General features: G+C 34.6%; 1 protein-coding gene across 6 annotated transcripts in view; it reads right to left on the reverse strand.

Moving 5' to 3' along the window:
• MON2 (MON2 homolog, regulator of endosome-to-Golgi trafficking) overlaps nt 1-14,860 on the reverse strand; it is a 134,708-nt gene that overhangs the window by 67,011 nt on the left and 52,837 nt on the right. For all 6 annotated transcript variants that reach the window (XM_032288754.1, XM_032288735.1, XM_032288743.1 and 3 more), the window contains 9 exons: nt 14,102-14,255; nt 6,988-7,220; nt 4,754-4,835; nt 3,670-3,854; nt 2,027-2,139; nt 1,592-1,696; nt 1,098-1,178; nt 947-1,020; nt 767-857 (listed from right to left, as the gene is read on the reverse strand). In XM_032288754.1, the coding sequence (XP_032144645.1) occupies nt 767-857; nt 947-1,020; nt 1,098-1,178; nt 1,592-1,696; nt 2,027-2,139; nt 3,670-3,854; nt 4,754-4,835; nt 6,988-7,220; nt 14,102-14,255 (1,118 nt within the window). The remainder of the gene's footprint in view (nt 1-766; nt 858-946; nt 1,021-1,097; nt 1,179-1,591; nt 1,697-2,026; nt 2,140-3,669; nt 3,855-4,753; nt 4,836-6,987; nt 7,221-14,101; nt 14,256-14,860) is intronic.

A 14,860-nucleotide genomic window follows, 5' to 3' on the forward strand; every position in this document is an offset into this window, starting at 1 on the left:
AAAAAAAAAAAAAAAAGAACTAGGCAGACAGCATAATTTTGAATGCTACAGTTAGATGTTAAAGTACAGTTTTTAATAATATTTTTGGTTATTTTCACTTATTTGTGAATAGTCAAACTATATTAATATTAAAATGTAGAAATCATTTTCTTTTAAATAATTATTTCTAAGATATAAATAAACTCAACTGTTCCTGTGCTTTCCAAGTATAATAGAAAGCTATATTTTTAGTAGTATAGAAAGAAATGTTCTTGAATATTAATATTCAAAGGTACTGTTTTATTCATTTAATCAATGAACAAACAAAAATTTTAATTTTCAAGATAAGGAGAATCACTACTTTTAGAAAGAAATTATTAGCTCCTTACTTTCCATCCCAATGAAGGCAAAGGAAACTAAGACAAATATTCTTTAATTTAAATCTATTATTACCCCAATCATAAATTATAATTACAAGTATTATCAGGACATTTTATATAACATATAAAACTGTATATTATTTTATAAAAATATTTTTTTAAATGTTGAGTATATAAGAGAAATAAACACAACTTAAAGTCATGACATATTTAGACATATCACAAGCCAAATCACGTCCTTTTTACTTTCCCTTCAACAAATAACCATAAATGGTAAAAACCCAACAGAGTGTGGTTAGCATACAAGCTGAACGTTAGTCCTACTAGTAAAACACTAAGATCATAATGGATGTACATCTTATATAACTAATGTATCATATTTAAAACAGAATAGTAGAATATCACACCTTATTATTTCCGTAGGCCATATCCATTGCTTCTAGAGACAAGGAGCAAAGCGCATTTATTAAATGATGCAGTGATACGTCATCAAGATACCTAAAAAGAAAATGAAGAAATAAGAAATCCCGATCTAAAATATATGACTCATCACAATGTTTTTGTCAACTAAAAAAACTGACTCTTACTGTGAGCTTTCAAACAATCTTGAAAGTATATTGGAAATCACTGGTAAATCCGTCATCACTGCTGTTGTTAGAACCTAAAAGAAGAATAAAATTAAATGTAACATATGACACTTTGGGATGCACTAATTGGGTACGAAGGACTAGAGCTTACTGTACTGGGTCCTTCTACAGCTCTCCCAGGTTTCAAGGCACCGCCACTACTAGGCTTTAATCCCAGAATCCATACAAGATGCTGTAAAATAAAAATTAAAAAATAAAAATGAAGTTTACAAAAGTATAAAAATTCTAACAATTAAAATTAAAATCAGTAGTAACTTCTAGTAACCAAAATTAAAATCAGTAGGTTTCTAAAACCTATAACTAAAATCAGTAATTAACATTCGTGTAAAATAATTAACAATATTAAACATAGGCAGCACAGCTTAGGCCATCATGAGAACCATTCTACCACTTGCTACAATATGAGTCATATCTTCTTCCCTTTCTAACTTCTCTTTTTTCATAACTATTCTATTTCATATCTATCTCTTTATTCATATCTATTCCTTAGGCCTGTCCAACACGTCAATAGGCATTGATTAGTCTAATTGTTAACAATTACATATAAAAACAACACTGATCTCTGACCAAGATACTATTACATACCTGAAGAGTTGCCAAGACAAGTTGCCATGATGTTCCAAGAACAGCCCCATGGCAATGTGCCAAGTTAAGTAGAGTCCTCATACACTGGATATTTTTGGAAGTCAGCTGTATTCAAAAAAGGATACATTTTCAAGAATTATGTATGCTTAAAAATTAAAAGCTTATAAAGTAGTGCTAATGTATTAAAAGATTTTTTAAATATAAAATTAAGAAAAAGGTTTGGATGATTTTATAAGGAACAATTCATTTGATTAAAAGTTGTATTATCATATTAGTTACAATAATGTCAATTGCATAAACTAGCTTCTTCTAAATATACAATCCAGGTAAAAGCAAGTAAATAAATGTAATGATACAGTTTGGCACACACGAAGATAGGTATAACAGGTTTCCTTGACATCTAATTGATAACCGAGAAAAGAACAAGTACATTACCATTACTGTCCCTTGAGGCTGGACTGCTAAAGGCTGACCCACTGCCACAACTTGCTGATGAGATTCACTTGATGGACTTATCATCATAACACTTTGGCCCTGAACAGAATATGCTAGAACACAAAGGAAAGCTTAAATAATTAAAATATATTTTTTATATTGCATTTAAAGTAATATTATATTTTGATTAAACCAAGTTTAGCCATACACTTGTTTAAATATCAGTAATACCTAACTCCTATATGCAAATATTTTAAAAACTCGGGAGGGGTTGGGCACAGTGGCTGACATCTGTAATCCCGGCCATTTTAGGAGGCCAAGGTGGACAGATCACCTGAAGTCAGGAGTTCAAGACCAGCCTGGCCAACATGGTGAAACCCTGACTCTACTAAAAATACATAAATTAACCAGGTATGGTGATACACGTCTGTAGTCTCAGCTACTTGGAGGCTGAGGCAGAAGAATTGCCCGAATTCAGGAGGCGGTAGTTGCAGTGAGCCAAGATCGTGCTATTGCACTCCAGGCTGGGTGACAGAGCAGACTCCGTCTCAAAAACAAAAAACACACAAAAACCTCAGGAGGTACAAAAACCAAGACAAGTTAAGCAAATATTAAGTAATTTTCTATATAACATAAAATTATATAACTAAGCAATGCAGAACTAGAACACATTAAGTATTTTAAACATGTATCCCTGGTATACTTTTTAAGTTAGAAATCAATGCATTTTCAGTTTGGAAAACTGAATATTAGCCTGTAATACAGTTACTTGGGAGGCTAAGACAGGATCACTTTAGCCCAGTTCAAGATCAGCCTGCGCAATACAGTGATATCCTATCTCATTAAAAAACATATAAGGGGGGATGGAGGCAGCAAACCACCATGGCATGCATATACCTATGTAACAATCCTGCAAGATCTGCACATATACCCCAGAACTTAAAGTACAACAAAAAAAAATTTTAATTCCCCTCCAAAAATATATATATATAAATCCTGAATATTACATTGAAATTTATATTATATGTAACTAACAAGTATTTTCAAAGAATTCAACAAGAAAATAAATTTTTCAATGTTGGTTTAACCTAAGTTGTTGCAAACATTATTATTCTACTAGTTCCATTAAAAAAATAACAATCACCATTTCAACAGTATCCCATAGTTTACAAAGGACTTTTTAACTTATTTTACCCCAGCAACTGTTGTTTAAAATTCGTATTACAAGTTGAGTATCCCTTATCCAAAATGCTTAGGTTCACAACTGTTTCAGATTTCAGATTTGTTCAGATTTTGGAATATGTATATTATATATACGTATGCATTTATTTGCATATTTGCAAATACTTATATTTGCATTTTATACCTATTCACATTATATACTTATTCAATGAGCATTTCCTTTGTCATGGTGGTGCTCAACAAGTTTTGGATTTTGGAGCATTTTAGATTCTGAATTTTTGGATATCCCAACCCCACCCCGCACCCCCATCCCATATTTTTTAAGAGCTCAGGGACATTAATTTCTCCAAGGTCAGAGTCAGTACATGAAAAAGCAGACTTAAACTCAGAATGTCTATAATCTTCTGTCTATACCATAACGTCCCATTACATAGAGAGAATTTTGAGTAAGCCTGTCTTACATTTGTTGGAAAGTGTAGCTGCAGTGGTAGTATTTAATACAGTAAGAGCATAATGAGGAGGCAGGGAACCTTTGCATATTGCAGTTATAAAGGCATCTCTTGAAGTCACAAGGCCCAGTCTTCCACAAAGAGCAGCCATAGTCAGTTCAGCTTTTAAAATATTCTCAGTGGCAGCTTCATCTGTGCTGAAAAGAAAGTATTTTATTTAATCTGATAAACTTATTTTTAATTATACTGTAAAGCATGACATGGAATTAAGTATTCAGTGAAGTTTGAAGAAAATCTATTCAAAAGTATTGCCAAAATATTACCAATATACTGAAGAAGAAATTTTAATCTATTAACATAACCTAAAAAGTTGAACTGGGTAAAAACAATATATAATACACTATTTATTACTGAAGACAAGGACTATGAACATAAAGACTTAGCTTAAAATACCAAGCATTTTGAAATAAGTAAATTTCTAAATCCTAAAGAAAAGCAACAAATTAAATATAATCATTGCAAAAACAGTTCTAAGTCTTGAAATGAAAAAGGCATTCTGTAATTTTAGGATTGTATTTTCCATTAAAACATCACAACAATTCTGGTGGCTTGGGGCAGGGCAAGGAAAGTATGCGGAAGGGAGATGACAGAAAAAGAATAATGTTTCACACATATAAAAAACTAATATTAGAAAATAATTCTGGCCAGACACAGTGGCTCATGCCTGTAATCCCAGTACTTCAGGAAGCCGAGGTGGGCAGATCACCTGAGGTCAGGAGATTAAGACCAGCCTGGCCAACATGGTGAAACCCCGTCTCTACTAAAAATATAAAAATTAGCCAGGCGTGGTGGCAGGCACCTGTAATCCCAGCTACTCGGGAGGCTGAGAGAATTGCTTGCAACCGGGAGGCGGAGGTTGCAGTGAGCCAAGATTGTGCCATTGCACTCCAGCCTGGGGGACAAGAGCGAGACTTCATCTCAAAAAAAAAAGGAGAGGAAGAAAAGAAAATAATTATAGGGATAAATTTAAGTAAATCATTTTAATGTGTTTTTTTGACTGACACAGTGCAATATAAAACTTACAAAGACTTAATACCTGGCATCCAGAAGGAGTGAGAGTGCAGCAAGAAGACCACACCAGCAGGCGTTCACCATTTCTTCCCAAACAGCCCTACTAACTTAAAGGAAAAAAAATACAATATTGAATAATAATTATAGATAGCACAATATTTATTAATATGTCAAATTCTAAAACTTTCCTGGATAATATGTCAAACATTCCATCAGCTTAATTTTTAAATACTAACATTCAGTATTTAAAAATTTAAAAGAATGAAAACTCAGAAGCCACACTATAGTTTCAGACTTGAAGAAGTCTTAAAAATAAGTTGTTTTAAAATATCTACGGTAAGATTTTTCTGTGCACAAGTTAACTGGTATGTGTATGTATATATACATTATTTATATGTATATTTTGGAGCCAAGTCTTGCTCTGTCACCCAGGCTGGAGTGCAGTGGCGTGATCTCAGCTCACTGCAACCTCCGCCTCCTGGGTTCAAGTGATTCTCCTGCCTTGGCCTCCTAAGTAGTTGGGATTATCGGCATGCACCACCAGGCTGGCTAATTTTTGTATTTTAGTAGAGATGTGGTTTCACCATGTTGGTCAGGCTGGTCTTGATCTGCTAACCTCATGATACACTTGCCTTGGCCTCCCAAAATGCTGGGATTACACACGTGAGCCACTGCGCCTGGCCATTTTTTTTTTAAGAGACATGGTCTTGTTGTGTTACCCAGACTGGACTAGACCTCCTGGGCTCAAGCAATCCTCCTGCTTCAGGCTCCCAAGGAGCTGGCATTATAGGCACATGCCACAATGCCCAGCTGATATCCTTTCCTTTCCCTTCCCCTTCAACCAAACTTTCTTGACCTGTGTAACCAGCTGGAGTAAGGGCAGGGTACAGTGTAACAAAGTGGCTCAGCCAGAAGACTGATTACATATGTTGAGAATCAAGCAAATAAGTACATACACTGAGCAAAATGTGAGCAGGTTCCATACTGTTGGAGAGGGGAATTACAGAAAGTTAAAAATAAACCTTGTGGTACTGAACTGGAACTGAAGAAGCTAGTGTGATGTCATGGTAATTCAACATACATAGAGAAATAGACATTTTAGAAATGTAGAGAGATGTGTGCTTGTGTGTGTGTAGGTGTGTGTATGTGGATATGTATTTCCTATCCAAGTAGCAAAAAGGACACCTAGTATCCCTGTGTTCATTTCAATACTATTCTACACTAAAAGGAACGAGGGTTTCCTGGAGAAATGACTGATACCTGGGCTGGACAAGAATCATCCAAGATCAGCCTAGAACATCTTGTTCTATCATAGAGTCAGGAAGTGCTCAGAGAATTTCAAAAGGGCATGGGACATGTCCAAAGGACACAGGGGCCATCTTGAAAGAGGTCCCATTGGCCATGCTGCAAACGATCTGAGCATCAAACCAAATAATAGTAGTCAAAGACTGTAATCCTTTGAATAAAACAGAAATCCATGAATCTATACTAATATAAGTGAACAAATTTTAAAAAATAAATGCAGAAGGGAAAGCACTCTTTTGTAGCAGCAATTTGAAAGTATTTTTCCAAAAGTTCTTAATTAACTGTACACTGAAGAAACCATGCTGACATTGTATTAACCACCTGATAGAACCAAGCATCTCCAATAATGACACAAATTGATATTGTAGCATGCTTCCTAATACAGTGATACGGTAAGTACAGCACAGCAACATTTCTGTGCCAGTCCTGTCAAAAATGAATAAACTGAATTTAATTATGAAGGAACACAACACAAATTTAAACTGACTGACTTGTACTCACGAAAAGTCAAGGTCACATAAAACAAGGAAGAACTACAAAACTGTTGCAAGTTGAGATATGGCAACTAAATTCAACACGTGAAAGGACATCACTAGGGCAACTGGTAACATTTGAATGATATCTGGAAGATAATATTGGATTGTCGTTAAATTTCTGATGGTGATTATACTATGATACACAGGAGACTGTCTGTATTTTGAGAAAATGCACACTGATGCATTAAAGGGTAGTAATATGGCATCATGTCTGCAATTTATTCTCTAAATAAGGTCAGAAAAAAGTATAGTCACATGTACATAATTCAAGAAAATGGTAAGGTAAATGTGGGAAAGTGGTTAACACTTGAGAAATTAACGTGAAAGACTTATAGAAAGTATAATTTTTGCAAATTCTCTGTAAATTCCAAATTATTTCCAATAGAATTTGGGCTCCAATAAAAATACAGACTCATACCAATTTCCTTATCCATTTGGTCTGATGCAGACTGTAAATCCTGATGCTCTGACGACTGTGTTGGTGAAGAAGCTTCTTCGGTGGTGGTTTGACATTCTGTTTCAACCTCTCCTAACTCTCCTTCAATCATACTTGTGATTCCACGAACAAGGTCTAGCAAACAATGGAATGCCACAGACATAGCATAACCTTCAGGTATAGTTGGAGGCTCAACTTTGTCCAACATTTCTAAGCTGAAATTATGAAAAAGAATAGTAATGAGAAGCCACAGCAAAAAAAAACACATAAAACTGTCTACAATTTATGGACTATAGAAATTAAAATTAACAGAATAGCAAAAATAAAGGGACATTACCAAGTTTGTTTCATTTAGGGGAGGGATGTCTTCATGGTATTTTAATAACCTGAATAGAAAAATTAAGGCCTAACCACTGCCGTAACTATTTTAATAATTTACTTCTTGTTCTCCCCTGAGTTATGCCAATGTTTTCATTAAATATTAGATATTAGAAAAATAAAGACTGACATACAAAATATAATGAGATAGATTATAAAACTTCTCAAACTCTGACGTGTACTTTAAAAATAACATGCCATCAAATCAAATCACTCCTATGAAGAGTAAGATGCTTTTCACACCATGAGATGCCCAGCTCGCCTATCATTTCAAATACAATCTGCTAACAAAGTGAGAACAGTGTGTCAAGTTCAAACTGCAGAGCAACTTTTTGCCCCATAATTAGAAGAGAGTTTTCAGAAGGAAGGGCTATAAATCTGTTTTAAATCATGGCAGATAGTGAACTATGGTTCTAAATCTCTTAAAATTGGTATCTGGCAAAATAATTCCCAGAAAAAATAATAATTCAATTGACAAAGAACTAACGATTCTGGAACAACTGGATATTCACATGAAGAAGAGTGATGCTGGACCCCTATCTCACACCATATATAAAATTGACTCCAAAGTGAATCAATGACCTAAATGTAAGAGCTAATACTATAAAACTCTTAGAAGAAAACATAGGTAAAAATCTTCATGACCTCAGATAGGCAAAAGTTTGTTAGATATGACACCAAAAGCATAAGCAACAAAGGAAAAAATAGATAGATTTATCAAAATTAAAAACAATTGTACTTCAAAAAGCAGCAATCAAGAAAATGAAAAGATGCACAGAATGAAAGAAAACTTTTGCAAATCACATATCTGATAAGAGACAGGCTTCCAGAATATATAACTCTGAAAACTAAATAAGAAAAAGACAGTCCAATTAAAAAGGAGCAACGGGCCAGGCACGGTGGCTCACACTTGTAATCCTGGCACTTTGGGAGGCTGAGGGGGGTTAATCACGAGGTCAGGAGATCAAGATCATCCTGGTTAAGACAGTGAAACCCCATCTCTACTAAAAATGCAGAAAAAAATTAGCTGGGTATGGTGGCACACGTCTGTAGTCCCAGCTACTCAGGAGGCCGAGGCAGAAGAATCACTTGAACCCAGGAGCTGGAGGTTGCAGTGAGCCGAGATCATGCCACTGCACTCCAGCCTGGGCAACAGAGACTCTGTCTCAAAAAAAAAAAAGGAGCAACAAATCTGAATAAACATTTCTCCCAACATGACATATAAATGGCCAAGAAGCATACAAACATGCTTATCACCAGTCATTAGGGAATGCAAATCAAAGCACAGTAAGGTATCATTTCACAACCACTGGATGATGGCAATAAAAAAGATTAACAAGTATTGCTGAGGATGTGGAGATATTTGAACCCTCACACATTGTTGGCAGGAACATAAAATGATACAGTTGCTTGGGAAACAATTTGGCATTTCCTCAAAAATTTAAACATAGAGTGACCATATAAGCCAGCAATTCCACTACTAGTTGTATACCCAACAGAAATGAAAACACATGTCTATGCAAAAACTTGTAGACAAATGCTCACAGCAGTATTATTCATAATAAACAAAAGTAAAAATAACCCAATATGCATCAATTGATGAAAAAAGCCATTCCATACACTGGAATATTATTCAGACATATAAAGGAATAAAATGTGAACACATGCTGTAACACAGATGAACCTTCAAAACATTATGCTGATGTGGGAGCTAAAAAAGTGGATCTCATGAAGTTAGAAAGTAGATGGGTAGTTCCCAGGGGCCAGGAAGGGTGGAGGTTTGGGGGTGAAGACAGGTTGACGAATAGGTACAAAAATACAGTTATACAGGAAGGAATAAAGTTTAGTATCTAACAGTTCAGTACGGTAACTACAGTTAACTATAGTCTATTGCATATTTTAATATAGCCAGGACACAAGAATTCAAATGTTCCCAGCATAAAGAAAAATGTTTGAGGTGATAAGACAATTACCCTGATTTGATCACTACACATTATATAAATGTATCAAAATATCACCTATACCCTGGAAATATACATTTATTACATATCAATTAAAAAAATTATGTTGTGTCAAAGAAGCATGACACAAAAGGACATTTACTGTGTCATTCCAGTTATATGGAATATCCAGAATTGGTAAATCAATAGATGCAGAAAGCAGATTAGTGGCTGCTAAGGGGCTAGAAGGGGGATTTGGGAAATGATTGGAATGGGTATATGGTTTCTTTTAGGGGTGATAAAATTTTCTGGAATTAAGTAGTGATAATGGTTGTACAACTTTGCAACATAGTGCAACTATGAACTGTACAACTTAAAAGGGTGAATTTCATGGCATATGAAATTATCTCAAAAGTAAAATTGAAATTATTAAAGATTACAATAAAAAAGCTAAGAAAATTTCCTACCTCAAATTCTTAAAGTTTGTGAATCATCAAGGTAGGTAATTAATAAAGAAATGCTAATTTAGAAAAATGTAAGAATATCTATATATAGTGATCATTCACCAAGCAAATACTCTTAGCCTAGGACTCTACTTTTTGAATATGTATAATCTCATTTAACTCCTCACAAAAACCCTAAGAGACAGAGATAATAAAACTGAGGACTAAGATGACAGTTATTAATCAGCAGTTTTTTAACTCAAGTCTGACACTAAAGCCTAACACCAATGTGTCAACTCTTGAGCTTTTAAAAATTTATGTAATCATTAGAAATATATTTATATTATCGATCAAGAAATTTAAGCTCTAGAGCTGGAGGCCATTAGCAAACTAATGCAGGAACAGAAAACCAAATGCTACATGTTCTCACTTATAAGTGGGGGCTAAATGATAAGAACTTATGAACACAAAGAAGGAAACACCAGACACTGGGGTCTACTTGAAGGGGGAGGGTAGGAGGAAGGAAAGGAGCAGAAAAGGTAAACTATTGGGTACTGGGCTTAACACCTGGGTGGTGAGATAACACATACAACAAATACCCATGACACATGTTTACCTATTTAACAAACTTTCACACGTACCCCCAAATGTAAAATAAAAGTTAAAAAAAAAAGAAAGAAACTTAAGCTCAAATGGAGAGATAGAGTTTATGGATTTAATCTTTCCCAGGCCAGTTAGCCTTAGAGAGCCACATCCTGCATAAATCAGTGTTAAGCATCTCGTTAGATAAATTCCTGTTCTCAATGAATATGTGATCTATTAGGAAAATGTATCTAAAACATAAAATAATCCGAAACATTGGAAACTCTAATCCTCAAATTCTATGGCACAGACTTTAAGCACTACAATAGTTAACATTTAATTTATACTTTTTATTTATACCATGAACCTAAAAGAAAACACATACTTTCTTACCTCACTGTTTCAGTGCCACTTTATTAAAATGACTGCATAAATTCCACTTTTAGATAAAGTGTAATTTATTTGTTTAAACATTTTAAACTTAAGGTCAAATTGCAAAAACTGTCTCGAGTCCAACTTTGAAAGGATCTAAAGTGTAATAAATATGAAAGAACATGCCACCAATATTGATGTCAAAACTACTTCTATCTATACATCACTTAAGTTTTCAAATTATACTCAGTCAATAAAAGAACAGAATGCACAACCAAGATGTATAAGTATGCCTTTAAAGAAAATAGTGAAATCATTTTATATTCAACCTCACAATGAATGAATAAAAGATGCCAATTTAACAGTTAAGCTCCAATGTGAACATACTAACCCACGTACAAAATAGCACCCAATATTTTCTGGCTGTTTATTATTTCAGAATTAAGCAATTTCAGTATGTACCGCACTAAAAATAAAAATAAAAAATAAAAAAACTAAGCATATGTTCCTTTAGAGATTCAGTCCTAATCTTGTCTTAATGAGAGAAAATTAAGATCAAGTAAAATCAACTGCCATATTCAAAAATGACAGTATTTAGTAGCAGATCCAGTTAAAATCCAGCATAAATAATTTGTTTGTTGGCTTTTACTAATAAATTTTAAAAAGCAGTTCTACAATCCAGTCAAGTAGTTATTATGTTGTGGCTTGTTTCTATTTTTTTTTTTCCTTCCTCAAGCACACAGCTTTACTCCTTCCCTTTACGTGTCTGCTCAGTATTATCTCCTCCGGGAGACCCTTTCTGTCCCCATGTTCACAATGGTCATTCTCTATCCCCTTAACTTACTTTTTCTTCAAATTAATCACTACCCAAGGTTATACTATATATTTACTTGTGTCTTTATTTATTTACTATCTCACTCACTAAAGTGTAAGCTCTATGAAGGCAAGAATTTTCTCCTGTGTAGGAAGCAGAAAAGTTCCTCTTCAAAGTTTCCTTTCTTGTTAAAGAATAAATCCTAAGTGTTAGAAATAACAGTTTGTTTTAAAGACTAAAGCCTTCTTGCTTTTTGCTGATAACTCTTTGTTAAGCCCTATCCAATGTAGCTATCAGACATGGTCACAGGCACATGGTACATTCTACCTCCTTGTACTTTAACCAAGATATTTGTGCTAGACATGCTCACAGACATGTAGTACATTCTATGTCCCTATACTTTAACCAAGATATTTATGTTATTACTTTTCTAAGTCCTTTTGCAAGCAACTTTCTGTCCCTTCCTTATTTGGACTTCCTGTTTTACTTTTGTTCTCCATTGCCTTTACCTATTCAAGAAAGTTTTAAGTTATTAGCTAATTGGGTTCAGTTTTAGATTGTGAGGTCTGGCTCCAACCAACGGAGATCAGACACAGCAGTAAGGATGACCCCAAATGCGTAAGGGATAAATATGTCTGCTTTTCCTTGGTTTGTCGCACTCTCGTGGCAAGACTGCTGACGAGTGTACCCTTTCCAGAGAAAGTAAAGGTTTCCTTGCTGAGAGATCCTTTGTCCCAGTGTTGAGTTTTCTTTGCGGCACCGAAAATGTATATGTAACATCCTGTGTTGGTTTTTGTTCAGGTTATAAAATGAGGTGGGAAGGTGAACTAGATAATTAATGTCTCCTTTCGTGCTAGGTATCTGATTCTTTTACAACGTAATTATCTAGTGTACCTGAGTCATTACCTTTTGTCCCAAGGCAAAGTCTGTAAAATACTAAGTAGTTTTAATATAAATGACTAAAAATAACAATGAATTTTAATTAAAACATTTTAGTCTTCTGTAACTCTATACTTTTATAATTTTAGGCAAAATAAAGCTGCAAGGTAAAATATCACTAGGATGATACAATGTAGACAGACATACCATAGAAATTTATGATTTAAACTAGTCAAAGATTCTGTTTCACTTCTATTTTTTTTTAAGAGATAGGGTTTCGTGGTTACCCAGGCTGTACTCCAACTCCTGAGCTAAAGTGATTCTCCTGCCTCAGCCTCCTGAGTATGTTTCACATTAAGTCTTGATTTATGTCATAAACATTATTTTATTTTTAGACAGAATCTCACTCTGTCACCCAGGCTGGAGTGCAGTGGCATGATATCAGCTCACTGCAACCTCTGCCTCCCAGGTTCAAGGCATGATTCTCATGCCTCAGCCTCCCAAGTAGCTAGGATTAGGGATGCACAACACTAGCCCAGCTCATTTTTGTATTTTTAGTAGAGATGGGATTTTACCATGTTGGCCAGGCTGGTCTTGAACTCCTGACCTCAAGTCATCTGCCCATATCAGCCTCCCAGAGTGCTGGGATTACAAGGATAAGTCACTGTACGTGGCTAAGGATTTTTTTTTTTTTTTTTGAGACGGAGTTTTGCTCCTGTCGCCCAGGCTGGAGTACACTTCGGCTCACCACAACCTCCACCTCCCGGGTTCAAGTGATTCTCCTGTCTCAGCCTTCTGAGTAGCTGGGATTAAGGGCATGTGCCACCACGCCTGACTGATTTTTTGTATTCTTAGTAGGGACAGGGTTTCTCCACGTTGGTCAGGCTGGTCTCCAACTCCCGATCAGAGGTGTTCTGGCCGCCTTGGCCTCCCAAAGTGCTGGGATTATAGGCATGAGCCACTACATTTAATTATAAACACCAATTACTCAAAATATATCTGTGACTGCCTCACAGTAACTGCAGCAAGGTTAAAGACATGTAGTATTGACTGCCTTATTTCTGTAAGTACTGTATTTCATTAAAACTTTAAAAAAATCAGTAATACATCACTGAGTATGCACTTGCTAAATTGAAATGGCTAATGAAAAACAATTTAAAAATAAAAGATATGGAATCCATTAAGCACTTTTAATTAATTAAAAACTAAAATTTCCATGCATTAGTATGATTAGCTAAGCAATTAAAATAACTTTTCTTACACATAGAATTCTGAAAATGAGATATATCACTACTTCTATGGTATAGATGAGAGAAATGAGGTAAAAAGAAAAAAAAAAAAAGATTTTTTTTTGTAAGTAACTCAGCTAATATGAGAAGACCTAAGCCCAGGTGGTATGAAACTAATTCATATACTTAAACCAAAAAGCTGTATAGGAGAGCTAATAGGTCCATATGAAAAGAAATCACATTTTGTTTTACAATGCTGTTTAGTCTACAAACAGAACAAAAGAAAACAAAATCCAGTCCTAGATACAATTTTCAAAATACAACAAAAGAAAATGAGTTCTAAAATGCATCAGAAATACTGAGTCTAAAATTTAAAATATTATATAGAGAGAAGCATTTTATGTTAAATATCACCCCCAACAGCATCATTCCTTATAAAATAATGCTACTACTACTTACTAGGTGGCTTTAGCACTGCCTTGAACTGTGATTGTCAGAATAGGTATCCAGGTTCCCCTATATTCAAATGCTGGTAGCAAAGTAACACCTCCACCAATCCCCACCATTCCTGAGTTAGCTGGTGCTGAGACTGAGCCACCTAAATTATTGTTTCCTGTTAGAGAAGAAGGGGAAAAAAAGGAAAGATACTAATTTACTACTTGACTACAAATCAGTAATATTCAAACACCTGGCCAATCTTCAAAAAAAAAAAGTCTATACTATCAGAATGGGTACACAGAAATAAATGAAATCAGTACTATTTTGTCCATTAGAGAGTCTTTCTATTTCCCTAAAATACCATTTCCCTTTTTAAAATAAAAGCTACCAGAGGAAGTAAAAATGCTGATAAATGTTTAGCCTATCTTTCATTAGACCACTTTTTATCAGAAGTGGGAATAAAGTATAAAAAACCATCATTCAGTAAAAAGTGGAAGAAAAGAAGGTAAAAGGAAACAACAAACCATACAAATTCCCAAACAAACTTCAACCATGTTAACCCCTTTAGAGAGAGGCTAAGGCTTCTAAGGTGGTAACCATTTAGACTCTTAAAGGGAGTCATAAAATAAAGATTCTTTTAAAAATGAAGATTAGCATCTAAACTTTTGTTCTTATGTAAGCAGATAAACTGAAAGTATGTCAGAGAAGAAAACCTATTCTGGAAAGAAAGAAACACAACTGCTTCAGTGAGATCAGATTATTCTTTAAGTGTAATTATTT

The sequence above is a fragment of the Sapajus apella genome, unplaced genomic scaffold (genome assembly GCF_009761245.1).
Source record: "Sapajus apella isolate SASKATOON/1434 unplaced genomic scaffold, GSC_monkey_1.0 scaffold2, whole genome shotgun sequence".
Taxonomy (NCBI): domain Eukaryota; kingdom Metazoa; phylum Chordata; class Mammalia; order Primates; family Cebidae; genus Sapajus; species Sapajus apella.